Source organism: Polypterus senegalus, chromosome 14 (assembly GCF_016835505.1).
Source record: "Polypterus senegalus isolate Bchr_013 chromosome 14, ASM1683550v1, whole genome shotgun sequence".
Classification (NCBI taxonomy): domain Eukaryota; kingdom Metazoa; phylum Chordata; class Cladistia; order Polypteriformes; family Polypteridae; genus Polypterus; species Polypterus senegalus.
The window spans coordinates 8667658-8683263 of record NC_053167.1 but is presented as its reverse complement, the minus strand read 5'-3'; the positions used below and the strand labels follow the sequence as shown (position 1 = coordinate 8683263).

The window sequence follows — 15606 nt, the reverse complement described above, 5'->3', positions numbered from 1 at the left end:
TGTCATCTAAAATAATACTTGAACTTGTGGCCAGTTTTAATGATTAGCTGCATAACACAGTTAAAGCATCATAATTAAAATAACATCCTTACAATAATCCAGCACTTATGGCACAGATTCAGGCCTTCATTTATTTCTTCAAGATGATCCCCTCTCGGCACGGTTGGCGCAGTGGTAGCGCTGCTGCCTTGTAGTTAGGAGACCTGTGGGTTCGCTTCCCGGGTCCTCCTTGCGTGGAGTTTGCATGTTTCCTCTTACAGTCCAAAGACAAGCAGGTGAGGTACATTGGCAATCATAAATCGTTGCTTGGTGTGTGTGTGTGCGAGGGCCCTGTGGTGGGCTGGCACCCTGCCCGGGGTTTATTTCCTGCCTTGCGCCGTGTGTTGGCTGGGATTGGCTCCAGCAGACCCCCGTGGCCCTGTAGTTAGGACATAGCGGGATGGATGATCCCCTCTGTTTCCACATCACACTCTGGCTTTATTTAGTATTTTCTATTAGAAGTGCCCAGAAAGTCCCACTTCTCTAGTAACTTTGTTGAAGGCCGTTCACTTCTGGGCTACTTCTGTTTTTCCATTTTAGTCCAATAACCCACAACACATAATTAACATACGCGTATACTGTACGTGACTTTGCATAATTAGTATTTCCTTCTAATACGTTTTTCTTTTACTTACATTTATAAAATGTCATCTTTACAAGCATATCTGTATTTAAATAGCCAATTATTTTACAGCATAAGACATTTTTAGTGCAGCACACAAAAGAGGAAGTGTTTTTTTCTGTTACTTTTGTGGCTTTAACTGAGCATTTTGTTCTCATGTTCACCTCGTTACTTAATTTTCAAAACACTCAATCTGATAATCAAGTCTTCATATGGCAAAATTACTTTCTTCATATCCGAGTACCTCCAGGGTATTTCTGACCCGATTCGGTTCTTATGCCGAGCTTTTGCCTGGCGGGCCAGGGTGGTCTGCATGACCTCAAAGTCTTACCAGTTGTGTGAAGTGCCCACTTCTTTCCTTTTCAATCAGCAGAGGGGTTATCTGATTTGAGTAAGATGAAGTCAACTTTATGCTACTGATCTGTAAAGTGTGCAGTGCAATGTAGCTCAGTAATTTAAGAAGTAACATCAGGGAGGTGAGTTAAACTAAACGGCTCAAAAAAATTAAAGGAACACTTTGAAAACACATCAGATCTCAATGGGAAAAAGAAATCCTCCTGGATATCAATACTGATATAGACTGGGTAATGTGTTAGGAACGAAAGGATGCCACATCGTTTGATGGAAATGAAAATGATCAACCTACAGAGCCCTGAATTCAAAGACGCCCAAAATCAGAGTGAAAAATGATGTGGCAGGCTAGTCCATTTTGCCAAAATTTAATTGCAGCAACTCAAAATTGTACGCAGCACTTTGTATGGCCTCTGTGTTCTTGTATACATGCCTGACAACATCGGTGCATGCTTCTAATGAGATGACAGATGGTGTTGTGGGGGATCTCCTCCCAGATCTGGACCAGGGCATCACTGAGCTCCTGGACAGTCTGAGGTGCAACCTGGTGGCATTGGATGGACCAAAACATAATGTCCCAGAGGTGTTCTATTGGATTTAGGTCAGGAAAGTGTGGTGGCCAGTCAATGGTATCAATTCCTTCATCCTCCAGGAACTGCCTGCATACTCTCACCACATGAGGCCAGGAATGGTCGTGCACCAGAAGCCACTGTACCAGCATAGGGTCTGACAATGGGTCCAAGGATTTCATCCTGATACCTAATGGCAGCCAAGGTGCCTTTGTCAAGCCTGTAGCGGTCTGTGTGACCCTCCATGGATATGCCTCCCCAGACAATCATTAACCCACCACCAAACTGCTCATGCTGAATGATGTTACAGGCAGCATAATGTTCTCCATGGCTTCTCCAGACCCTTTCACTTCTGTCACGTGCTCAGGGTGATCCTGCTCTCATCTGTAAAAAGCACAGGGCACCAGTGGTGCATCTGCCAATTCTGGTATTCCATGGCGAATGCCAATCGAGCTGCATGCTGCTGGGCAGTGAGCTCAGGGCCCATTAGAGGACATGGGGCACTTGGGTCACCCTCATGAAGTCTTTCTGGTTGTTTGGTCAGAGACATTCACACCAGTGGCCTGCAGGAGGTCATTTTGTAGGGCTCTGGCAGTGCTCATCCTGTTCCTCCTTGCCCAAAGGAGCAGATACTGGTCCTGCTGATGGGTTATGGACCTTCTATGGCCCTCTCCAGCTCTCCTAGAGTAACTGCTTGTCTCCTAGAATCTCCTCCATGCCCTTGAGACTGTGCAGGGAGACACAGCAAACCTTCTGGCAATGACACGTATTGATGTGCCATCCTGGAGATGTTGGACTACCTGTGCAACCTCTGTAGGGTCCAGGTATCGCCTCATGCTACCAGTAGTGACACTGACTGTAGCCAAATGCAAAACTAGTGAAGAAACAGTCAGAAAAGATGAGGAGGGAAAAATGTCAGTGGCCTCCACCTGTTAAACCATTCCTGTTTTGGGGGTCATCTCATTGTTGCCCCTCTAGTGCATCTGTTGTTAATTTCATTAACACCACAGCAGCTGAAACTGATTAACAACCCCCTCTGCTACTTAACTGACCAGATTAATATCCCATAAGTTTCATTGACTTTATGCTATACTCTGATTAAAAAGTGTTCCTTTAATTCTTTTGAGCAGTATAGTTGGTGACAATAGCGATTCTCACTTAAGTTTCAAATATTCACGGTATAAACCACAATTGAATGTACTGTACTCAATATCTGCTTGTTAAAATAACAGCGCTCAAAGTAATCAAGCTACAGAATGAGAACTCGACACACTAAAACTCTTCCTTACTCTAAAATGGACTCTCACTCATTATGAAACGGCATGTCTACAGTACCTACCAGATTAAAGAAACGGATGTTCATAAATGCTGGCCCTGTTTAATCTGCATTCGTTTAAAGGTAATAGATAATGTAGAAATAAGCAGCCGTTATGCCATGCCATGCTGCCAGAGTATGCCACAGGGGTTAGCTCAGTGGTCCTCACTCACTGCTTTGTGGTCTTGGATTTGTTTGAATGGAGTTTGCCAGTTCTTTCTGTGGAGACACAGAATCTCGTCCAGGTATTCGGGCATCTGCATGCCAATGATGAACATGCTGGGCTGACTGGGGACTCTAAATGCTACCGTATGTCCCGTAGGTGTCCGGATCTCACTCCTGCCTTCATATCTTGTTTAAGGTAAATGTATCTCTCAGTTATATAAAAAAAAATCCTGGGACGAGATGCGACTTTTTTGGAGAGACAGCTTCAAGTCCTGCAAGACGAGACTTTGTGCCAAGAGATTTAACCAGGCCCGGGGCTGGAAATAAAACACAAGGAGTAGATGACAAAATAGAACGTCGTAAAGAATTCAAAAACGTTGGCGCGATACACATTCAGAGCAGGTTAGAGATAATGGAAGTACGAAAACTCGAAAGTCTCAAAAAAATGACAGTAAAGATCGCATTAGCGCAAATAAACGGAAATTATTACTCGGTGAAATAAAAGAACGGCAAAAAGAGCCAATATATTGTTCGCATTTAGTCGGAGACTTGTAGAACGTCTAATTCGTGTTGCCATCAGGGAAAAGTTGAGTCTCTTCCCAATGAAGAGGCGTATCCGCGAGAATGAAAAGATTTGTTGTTTGGTGAAAGTGAAATCCACAAACGCGACCAGCAAAGACGCAAAGTGGCTGGCGTGTAGCGCAGGCCGGTGGCGGGAGGAAGCCTCCTAGTTTATTTTCAAAAAAGTTCTCAGAATTTGCCTTATTACTGTGTCCGATGCCAACTCTTTGGGCACTTCTGCTCTGTTTTGTTTGTTAGACAGAAGAGTGACTTGTTTAGCCCTGTAACAGAGTTCACCAGTAAGCATTTGGCAGTGCGTCTGGAGATGGAGACAGACAGACAGACAGAAGGGTTATTATATCACCGCCATTTTTAAGCCGGTTTTTGAATGACTTTGCTCCAAAGTTTTAAATCTGAAATGCCTATTATGGACCATGAGGGGATTCCCTGCTGTGGATCCACAAACCGTGAGACGCAGTGAAAGATGTAAGTGATCCTCAGTGCACGTCTCCCGTCACTAAGTCCTATCACCCCCTCAATTCCCCAGGCTAACCAATTAACTGTAGCAAAGAAAAGGGAAACACAGCAAACAGATAAGAGGAGAGATGGAGAACATTTCATCAAAAAAGGAAAAGAAAAGAGATTTGAAAAGAATTGGGGAAAAAAACCATTTAATCACAACAAGGGACACCAACATGTAAGACAAGTAGTGGTTTATGAGCGTCAGTCTCCTGCAGGATCAGAATGTAGAAGTGGTCCGCTCAAATAAACACAAGTCTTTAATGATTTAGTAAGCAGGATTCAGAGAAGCGGCGAAGGACGTGTTGAGCGTTTAGGAGCATAAACAAGACCAAGGCGTCTCTTTAATCTTTGTCCTCTAGTTCCATGTAGCCAGTGTTTTAAACTGTTTCATGTGGTTTTTTTTACAAGGACACTAATTTTGAAGCACATGTGGAATGGAGTGAACATCAGCTAGCGTGCTGAATCGAAGTTTAATTAAAACTAAAATCTAACTTTGTCAATGTGTTAGTCCCCCAACACATTCTTTTTATTTTTGTGATGATTCAAGCACCTGTAGACATCCAGCATAGCTGGTGAGAGGCAGGAAGACAAAGCAGCTGTAGGAGGCACGGGGCACAGCATTTGCTTTTATGTCGCTCTGTGTACTCAGTTGCTGTTTCGCTTAGAGATCAGTAGACAGTGTCATGTCTACATGCAGTGAAAGTGCTGCCGGAATGGTTGGTGTGGTGTACCAGTCTCTGCAAAAGTCCAAGGCACCCACAGTCCATCCCTGCATTAAGCTGAGCTTCCAGCTTTAGATGCAGTGCTATCAGGATAGGCTCTACTTCCCCTGAGTTGGATCAAGAGGGTATAATAATGTACTGTATAAAAATAACCATACAAGCATATGGCTTCTACTTCGCGGATTTTCACCTATCGTGGGGGGGTTCTGGAAGGCAATCCCCATGATCGAAGAGGGATTACCATATACATCTAAGAGTTTTTCAAATTTCTATTTGAAACTCTGCTTCACGTTAAGGAGACCAAGGTTTGCAATCCCAGATGTTCAATGTGTGGATTTTGCATGTTCTCTCTGCGTTCACGTGAGGATACTCCAGGTGTTCTGGCTTCCCTGCACAGTCCAAACACATGCAGATTAGGTGAATTGTGTGTGTGTGTGTGTGTGTTCACCGTGTCCTGCCTTGCGCATGGTGCTTGCTGAGGTAGGCTCCCTTAACCCTGTCCTGAATAGGTGGGTTAGAAAGATGGAAGGATGGATGAATATTAATCCTTGTGTTTATCGTTACATTTCATTATTATGTTTTTTAAAACAAGTGTGTGTCAGTTACCTTAATGGAAGTGTACATCAAGACAGAAGGGTAAAGGAAATACCTTTCCAAGAGTCTTCCCCAATTATCAAATGAATCACTGGCACTGCCAAAGGCGAACCAGGAATTGACCAATTAACATTAACATCAATCATTCTCACCCACACTTTACTGCAACATGTATCATTGTCGTATCTCACAGCTGTTCAGTCTTCCCACCACTCCCCAATGGTCCTTACCAGCCACCATACAAGGGTGTCCAAGGTGAAGATGGTCATAGGGCTGAGAAACGGTGATATTCTGTTGTCAAAGTGTGAATCAAACCACGGACACTTTCCTCTTTCTGAAACACAAGTGTCACAACCGCAGGGCTTACGGACCAAATTGCAGCTCCTGTCTCCAGGCCGGAGTATCCAGTCCATAGAGAGATCTTTACCCGAGAAGATGCTACACAGGAGCAGAACTGAAGAAAGGCCCAGGGCCAAAGAGTAGACCGTCTTTCTGGAAAACATGCCGAGAAAGGCCCTGGCTCGGAAAAACCGATGCATTGTCTTTTTTAAAAAGACCTGGCAAGCAGACCAAGAGTCAACATGTCCAAGTTCAAGTTTTCATCCAGCAGGGCATCAAGAAGGTGAGCTGTAGCCAAGAAACCATCATGGTGACCAGTGGCAGTTAGCAGGTGGCCAGGGCACACGTGACTCCCATCCGCTCCAGCGCGAGAGTGAAAAGAATGTGACAACTTTTCAAACCTGAGATCTGTAAAAGAAAAGAGCAATGGAAAAAAAAGACATTCAGAAGCATGACAAAGAACCACCAGGGATCACAGGAAGGAAGTCCTGATCCACCTTCAACCACCAACCCCCCGCTAACAGGATCTCGCTACTCGGAGGAAAGCAGAGCTGTCTAGACTTTAAGAGGCCCCACAATGAACGAGGTAGGGCAGCACAGAGCAGAAACTCCCCACTGCTTTTGTATAGCAACACGCCATACTGATGCACATCTATTAAGCAATTAAGTGCCTGGCTTCTTCGTCAGCTTGATCATCTTCATGTAAGAGTGGTTGGCCGTAGCGGTGGAATGTTTTTATTTTTTCCAGACAAAACTGTATGCCAGGCATGAATGATTCAGGCTGAGGGTCCAGCCGCCTGCTCCACACCACTTCTGCTTTATTTTTTCCCAGTTAGTGTAACATTACCATGCCATACCTCGAACAAAGCCCCAAAATGGATTAAAAGCAAAACCAGCAAATGTATTGACACCAAAGAATTAAAATACAAGCCACCCGAATGGCACCACAGCAAGGCTTTCATAAAGGCGGTCATCGGTTCCACATGGTCACTCGGGTTATCTCGTTGAGCACTTAGTGACTCAGCAAGCACCAGATTTAATAACTCTGTTCTTGGCTCTAGTGAAGTGACAACCGAGGAACAAAGGCTTCCTTTATTTGTGGATCTGATTTTGCAAGGAGATTACATACGCTGTTGTCAGGTGTCCCGAATGGGGAAAGCATTTTACATTACAATTGCTGTCATGGACTCTGGAGATCCAGACCTGGCCTAAAAGTCACTGATTCGAATCACCTCCCCAGAGGCTCTAAAACTGGAACAGAAAGCCTGTGTTCTCCATCTCCTTCTGAAACTGAGTTTAACTCCTATGCCAGGGACCAGAAAGCTACTAAACAACATCTTCTGGGGCTCACTGCCCATTGCAAATCCCTGTCTAGAGGACCCTGAAGAAGGGCCACTGGGACAGACCAACATATCAATTGTCCACCAATTTACTGATTCTGCTTAATCCAATGTTAAGGTTATGAGGACCTGGAGCCCCTCTCAGCAGCAACTCTGGGGGTTCTATTCCACTTTATGGCACCTTTACTTGCAGTGGCCTGTTTTGGATCACAAACCAGATGTCTAAATGAAGTGTTGGCCAGCTCAAAAGCTGAAAACAAAGGCACTGGCAGCTCTGAGTACTCTTCTGGGATGAAACGTGGTGATTCATGTCACCGTTTTGGCTATATACATCTGTGGAGGTGTTCTGAGCCCACCTTTAGTGAAGGGTGCAAAGAAATGAGTTGAGGCGCAAAGTAGCGCTGTCCTTAACTCTTGCAAGGGTGATGTTGACTTTTGTTGAAATTCAGGGGTACAGGATGGTAATCAGCTGTAAACTGAGACAAAACTTGCCCTTACGTTTTAGGTTTGACTCTCCTTGCTAGCAGGAAAGTTAAGTAGCTTTGTTGATTTAACCTCGATTCCCTGCATGAGTAGCGAAGAGCCAACAACCTCTAAAATGGCATCGACATCTGTAAATACTTCATGGATGTTTTACGTATTATCGTTAAATCGGACTCCGACTTGTCAGACTTGGAATTTGTTGCACGCGGCCAGGAGATGGACATCGAAAACGAAAGTGAGGTACCAGCATCAGCTAATCGGTCCCCAGTTGATCGTGGTGTTGAGCACATTTGTGTAGCTGATGCACCTACCATAGCATTCACCTGGGAGGACCACCACTTATGATGACAAGACCATATTACGTCACACTGCAACTGCCACCACTGCCCACTGGCTGTGTGAAGGCAGCCAGCCCACTGTGCATTCCTAGTGGCCATTGAGGTGCCCCCACGCACTTGATACACTTACAGCAGCGTTCGCCTGGGAGGACCACCACTTATGATGACAAGCGGTACAAACCATATTGCGTCACGCTGCGACTGTCACCACCGCCCACCTGCTGTGCGAAGGCAGCCAGGCAGCTGGCGCACCGTGCATTCCTGCTGACACATCGAGGCGCCCCCGCACAGCCACTGCCGCCAGAGTTGCCGAACATGTGCCAACAGCAGCCACAGAACATAGCAACAGACATTTAATGTTGATTTAAGTGTGAAACCATTGCTTTGTGTGCTTTTCAGAAAACTGAGTTTTTTGCAAAAAATGTTCAGCCCTCAAAAAGTTCATTCAGATCCATGCCTGGATGTTGAGTGTGTGGAGTTTGCATGTTCTCCCCTTATCTGTTTTGGTTTGCCTCTGGGTATTCGTTTTTTTTTTTCTCATCTCACACCCCCAAATATGAGAGTGTTAAGTAACTGGTCACTTTAAATTAGCCCCAGTGTGTGCATCTAAGTGAGCCCTGTGACGGACTGGTGGTCTCGTTCAGGGCTTTCTCCTAATAACCAATAACCAGGAGCCTGAATAAAATGAGTTTTAAAAATGACATGAAGTCTTGCTCCTCTGCACACTATATACCTGGACTGTGGCGCTAGCCAGGACCAATTTGAAACCCCCCAACCTGTAATTTAAACATGTTTATGGATTCCTTTCATCAGACTCTGCGGAACTGATGCGGATGAAGCTGAGATGGGCGCCAACAAGGTTTCACTCTTTCACCATCTACAGTAGTCTATCCAGCCTGCATGACATTTTTGTTCCTTCTTTACTCTTACTGCACCTTTATTTATTTTTTTGTGAAGAGTTTTAGTGTTTGTTTTGTAATCATCCCCGACAAGAAGGCTACTTCCTTTTTGAGCTTAACCTGACTGCCAATCTGCAGGGAAAGGCTGCGTTTTCTACAGATGACTGCCTGCTTCAGCTCACTGACTTAGAATGAAGCCTGTATTGGCTGTGATTGCGGTCTTCCCGTGCAGATGCTGCCGTTTCTATCCAAACTATCAAGCTTCTGAGCTTGTGTGGTATGAACCATAGCTTTTAAAGGAAGGGCGATGGCTCAGTTTATTGATCACTGAAAGTGCAGCTGGGTCAAGAGAAGTTACCATGCAGAAGGACTGCCAGGTCTGTGAGAATGCTGTCAGCAGTGGAAGGTGTAACGAAAGGCCCCCAAACACCCACGGGACTGCAGTGGAATGAGGCCTTTTCCACGTACTCAAGTTTCACGTTGCCCTGATACGCCTCCCCAGCGGCCAGCCATTTCCCAGAACTACGCCTCTTCTTATTTTTGTTTGACTGAACCCTGCTGACATGGAAGATATAAATAATAATAGGTGCTATACAACAATCGCTCAGCCCCCCACATGTCAGAATGGCATACTGCTGCCAAGTCACACCATCAACAAAAGGGTTTCCAAAGTAACAGGTCACAACAACACTTGTGCACACATGTAACAGCAGATCAGGCAAAACACCCCACCCAGGCTGTGCCCTGAGTTACTGTCCTCCCACCTTTCTGCGAGTCCCAGATTGACTAGAAATTGACCGTTCTTTGTTGCGTAAGAGACCTTTTCATTTCCTGATCTGATGGCATTTGGTGGCAAAGAACTATGACCTCTGTGCCTCAACACAACTCACAAATCCCAAGAGCTGTGTACTCTGCCAGGAAATGGCCACATCTTTTCCTGTTCCTCTTTTCCACAGATAGAAGGTAGGTGTCTCAAGTCTGAATTCGATCTTCAAATTTATGACTTTGTAAAACAACGTTGTTCTTCATTTGTTTGTGAACATTATCAAGGGTTTACACGTCACGACCGGATGACAACTGGTCCACTTTGCACTATCGCCGTGCATCTGACACAATGCCTGTTCTTCATTGCGTGTGACTGGCAAGGCGATACACTCCTACCAATCACAGAACATTTTTGACTTGAGCAAAGGCTCCAGAACTCTGCCCGGGAGTGACCACACTATGTCACATAAACTGAGCACCTGAGCTCAGCGCATACACGAGAAGAGTCCATGCAACCAAATGAAGGGTCCACAAAGAGCAGGTCACTGTGGGTATGCGGAATCAGGAAAGTGAAAAAAAAAAACACTTTGGTCAAACCTTTTAGATTTTATGTTTGTGTGTATTGAAGCCACACTTTGTGGTTTAAAAGGCTGACAGGCGTGACTATGTAAATAAGAAATGTCCTCCAGTGTCAACAACAAGGATTTCCATCATCTTTCTACATGTTTTGACAACTAACAACATACCAAAACAAAACACTTTCATTTCCTCTCCTGCCTTTGCGATTACGGTAGGATACGCAGGGCTTTTGAATTTTGACTGTTAACAGTTGAATAACTACGCATAACTCAAAAGGGCAGCTATTACTCAGTTCAAAGTTTTGAGATTTCAAAATCTCAAATTGAAAAAAACAACAGCAACAACAACATTTATTTATATAGCACATTTTCATACAAAAAAATGTAGCTCAAAGTGCTTTACAAAATGAAGAATAGAAAAATAGAAGACACAATAAGTCAACATTAATTAACATAGAATAAGTGTAATGTCCGATGGCCAGGGTGGACAGAAAAAACAAAAAAAAAAACTCCAAAGGCTGGAGAAAAAAAAAAAAATCTGTAGGGATTCCAGACCATGATACCGCCCAGTCCCCTCTGGGCAATCTACCTAACATAAATGAAACAGTCCTCTTTGGATTTAGGGTTCTAATGGAAGGACTTGATGATGATGGTCAAGTAGACTTCTGGCTTTCAGTCCATCAATGATGGAGCATCATGAAGCTTTGAGTAGGTGGAGGTGGCGCAGGCCGCCACCACAAAGAAACCGGAAAAAGAAACAGAAGAGAGAGTAGGGGTCAGTACGGATTTTAGAGCCACCATGAATAGTTATTATGATGAATTGAACATACAGAGTATCAGGATTAAGTTAAAGTGAAGTTATAGAAAGGCCATGTTAAAGTAATGTGTTTTCAGCAGTGTTTTAAACTGCTCTACTGTATCAGCCTGGCGTATTCCTATTGGCAGGCTATTCCAGATTTTAGGTGCATAACAGCAGAAGGCCGCCTCACCACTTCTTTTAAGTTTTGTTCTTGGAATTCTAAGGAGACACTCATTTGAGGATCTGAGGTTACGATTTGGGATGTAAGATGTCAGACATTCTGATATATAAGATGGAGTGAGATTATTTAAGGCTTTATAAACCATAAGCAGTATTTTAAAGTCAATTCTGAAAGACACAGGTAACCAGTGTGGTGACATCAAAACTGGACAAATGTGTTCTGATTTTCTTTTCCTAGTTAGGATTCTAGCAGCTGCATTCTGCACTCGTTACAAATGATTTATGTCTTTCTGGGTAGTCCTGAGAGGAGTGCGTTACAGTAATCTAGTCGACTGAAAACAAACGCGTGAACTAATTTCTCAGCATCTTTCAGTGATATAAGAGGTTTAACTTTTGCTATGTTTCTTAAGTGAAAAAATGCTGTCCTAGTGGTCTGATGAATATGCGATTTAAAATTCAGATTACAGTTAACAATTACCTCTAAGTTTTTTACTTACGTCTTAACTTTTAATCCTAATGCATCAGGTTTATTTCTGATGACCACATTGAATCCATTATTGCCAATTACTAAAATTTCAGTTTTCTCTTTATTTAGTTTGAGAAAATTACTATTCATCCATTCAGAAATACCAGTAAGACATTGTGTTAGTGAATCGAGAGAGTCGGGGTCATCAGGTGCTATTGATAAGTAAAAATGTTGAATCTGCCAAGTTGTCTATCTTCTGTGTGACTTCAACTAAGAAAGCAGTTTAACATTTCAATGTTAGCTAAACAGCGGCTAAGCCAACTTGTATATGTTGTATGCTTTCCTCTTTTACTCATTTGACAGACCCCCCAATTCAATGGCAGGAAAAGGGTGCGCATACTTGAGCATATCACACAGCAGCAACTTCTCCTGCGGCTTTAGATAAGTTAACCATAAAAGTTCAAAACAAAGTCACTTCTCTGGAGATGAATGGAAGACGAAAGCAATTATATAAATATATATAATACTCAATTGACTGAACTAATATTATCTGCAGATCATTACTGTAAAGAACTGACGTGATCAACCTGCAGCTAAACGCTACCTGATCGCTGCGTCATGCATACATTCTCTCATTTATTTATACTGCAGAGTGCTGGAGACGACTGTATGGCTGGATTGCGTGCACGACACTCACAGGCCAATCCACAGATGATTTTACAGTGCGAGGAGCACAGAAAGAACTTGCAAAGTCCATCAAAGCAGGATCCAAATGTGTAAGGTTGCATGATGTAGATAGTCAATAATTATTAAATACAAATTATCTCCATTCTACCCTGTATTGAAGTTCCTTCGACTGAACACGGCTCATATTTGTGGCTCCTTCCCAAAAGATGTTAATGCCAACTACCAGAAATCAGAAACAATCAAAGGGCTTTAACACATCTTCTTGAACTATTAGGATGGAATTATTACTTGACTGCATTAAAGGGTAGCCGCATGGTGGTATCAGTCTTTCCTACACCCTCCATTTTGGAGGTGCATCTTCGTCCTGCATTTTCTGCCATTTGACTCCACCACCCAAGTAACCTCTTAAACCAGTAAAGTATAATTTCTTCCTTTTAATTTTAAGTTTTATTTTCTGACTACAAAATGTAACCAGACAGCATGTGGTGTTCCTGGCTATGGATTTGGAGGGGGGGTGAGGGCACTTGCCAGTTCAGTCTTTGGTCCTGTGAGAAGAGAGCTGGCTTGTAGGGATCACACCTCTTGACTATTAAGTGTCCGATTTTAGCAAAATGAGAGGTACTTTCTGAGATTCTTATACAGGTGATTCCCCCGCCTATCGTGGACGTTACGTTCTAGACCCATCAGCGATAGGTGAAAATCCGCGATATAGAAGGACGCTTGGGAGCCGTCATAGGGCTTAAAACAAAACGAAAAGTTCACAAAACGTTTGCTCACAGCAATCGGAACACAAGTGAGGCACGCGAGATACACAGAGAACTGAGATGCGTCGGGGACCCACGCTCACTGTTCTTGTGAGATTACACCACTTTAGCACCAGCCAATCAGAGCCCAAGAGAATGAAAATCCCGCTCTGATTGGTTGGCTACCGTAGTGTACAATGTACGTATATTTAATGATTTACTGTATTTCTTAAATGTTCATTATTTTATATACATATTGACTTTTTACTGCATTTTAGTCAATATTTACAGTTATGTTATAGTTATTATCTATATATATATAATTCACTAAGGCAAGACAACCATGGAAAGCACGCCGGAAGGGGCGTGGATTCACTAAGCTGCCGACAGGTGAGACACCTATGGTGCACGCAGGAATGAGCCACGCCCACCAGCTCCAAGACCATTGGATACGACGACAACTCGCAGGGCCACGCCCACCAACTCAGACGCGACGACACAGAAAAAATGGCGTCATTTATATTCGTCTGTCGTAGAGGCCACATGGCCACATGGCCGCAGGTCAGGTTAATGTCATGTACCTCTGAACTACGTTGACTGTTCATAGAGGCATGTTTCTCGCGGAGGTAATTCGCCATATGCAGCGTGTGAAACGGTTTGCGAGGGGTATCCCATGGGATCCTTAAAACAATCCTTTAAAACTGAGGTTAAAGCACAATGAAGTAAGCAGTCTTTAAAAACTTTTAGACTTAAATACTTTTTGGTTACGACGCACGACCGCGTGCACCATAGCAAACTGTTTAACACGCTACATACAGCTATTCGCATCCGCGACAAACATGCGTCTTCTTAGATGCTCCTGCAGGAACATGGAAGACGTTTTCCTGCCCACTAACGCTCCTTTTTCGCCAGACGGCGTCTACCCTCGCTCTCTAGGAATTCACACTGCCTGCCCATTTGCCCGGACGCAAAAACTGACCGACCACCCAGTTAGTCCCTTTCATCTGTGGTAAGAGTCCACATGCACGTCTGAGCCACCCGCGGGTTCACTATTGTGTTGTATTTTGCTCTCTCCAGAGTTCCATCTTTTCATTCACTTACTGTTGTATTTTCACACCAACCTGTTTTAGACATCTGTGTCTTTCCAGAAGTGTTTAGCATTCAATAAATAATTATGCATAAGATTGACCGCGTGTCTACCCGGCGTGGGTAAGCCGTTGAACCTCATTCGGGCTGCAAGCCATGGAATTCCCACTAAATGTGACTCATACGCTCCCACTCATTACGTCCCTACCCTTTGTGCACACCCCCCTCCTACCATGGTTGGGTATCTTGGTGGATTATATATAGAAAGCAGCCAAAACCTAGGGGTATCCCATGGGGTCCTTGAAACATTCCTTTACAACTGAGGTTAAAACACAATGAAGTAAGCATTCTTTAAAAAACGAGTTTTCGGTTATGATGCACGCCTGCATGCACCATAGCAAACTGTTTTACACGCTACATGCAGCAATTCGCTTCAGCGACAAACATGCATCTTCTTAGATGCTCCTGCACTTTGTACACACCGCCCTCCCACCTCGCTACTACCATGGTCGGGTGTCTTGGTGAATTATATATAGAAGAGCAGCCAAAACCACACAGAGCAATGAAAAGTCTACGTCAGTCACAGGTACAGTGGTGTGAAAAACTGTTTGCCCCCTTCCTGATTTCTTATTCTTTTGCATGTTTGTCACACAAAATGTTTCTGATCATCAAACACATTTAACCATTAGTCAAATAAAACACAAGTAAACACAAAACACAGTTTTTAAATGATGGTTTTTATTATTTAGGGAGAAAAAAAAATCCAAACCTACATGGCCCTGTGTGAAAAAGTAATTGCCCCCTTGTTAAAAATCACCTAACTGTGGTGTATCACACCTGAGTTCAATTTCCGTAGCCACCCCCAGGCCTGATTACTGCCACACCTGTTTCAATCAAGAAATCACTTAAATAGGAGCTGCCTGACACAGAGAAGTAGACCAAAAGCACCTCAAAAGCTAGACATCATGCCAAGATCCAAAGAAATTCAGGAACAAATGAGAACAGAAGTAACTGAGATCTATCAGTCTGGTAAAGGTTATAAAGCCATTTCTAAAGCTTTGGGACTCCAGCGAACCACAGTGAGAGCCATTATCCACAAATGGCAAAAACATGGAACAGTGGTGAACCTTCCCAGGAGTGGCTGGCCGACCAAAATTACCCCAAGAGCGCAGAGACGACTCATCCGAGAGGTCACAAAAGACCCCAGGACAATGTCTAAAGAACTGCAGGCCTCACTTGCCTCAATTAAGGTCAGTGTTCACGACTCCACCATAAGAAAGAGACTGGGCAACAACGGCCTGCATGGCAGATTTCCCAGACGCAAACCACTGTTAATCAAAAAGAACATTAGGGCTCGTCTCAATTTTGCTAAGAAACATCTCAATGATTGCCAAGACTTTTGGGAAAATACCTTGTAGACTGATGAGACAAAAGTTGAACTTT

The 15606-nt window shown here is 43.7% G+C and overlaps 1 protein-coding gene across 1 annotated transcript in view; it reads right to left on the bottom strand.

Moving 5' to 3' along the window:
- Positions 1–15606, bottom strand: part of LOC120514406 (CMP-N-acetylneuraminate-beta-galactosamide-alpha-2,3-sialyltransferase 1-like) — a 47207-nt gene that overhangs the window by 16195 nt on the left and 15406 nt on the right. The window contains exon 2 of the mRNA XM_039734763.1: positions 5691–6207. Coding sequence (XP_039590697.1) covers positions 5691–5999 — 309 coding nt within the window. The 5' untranslated portion in view covers positions 6000–6207. The remainder of the gene's footprint in view (positions 1–5690; positions 6208–15606) is intronic.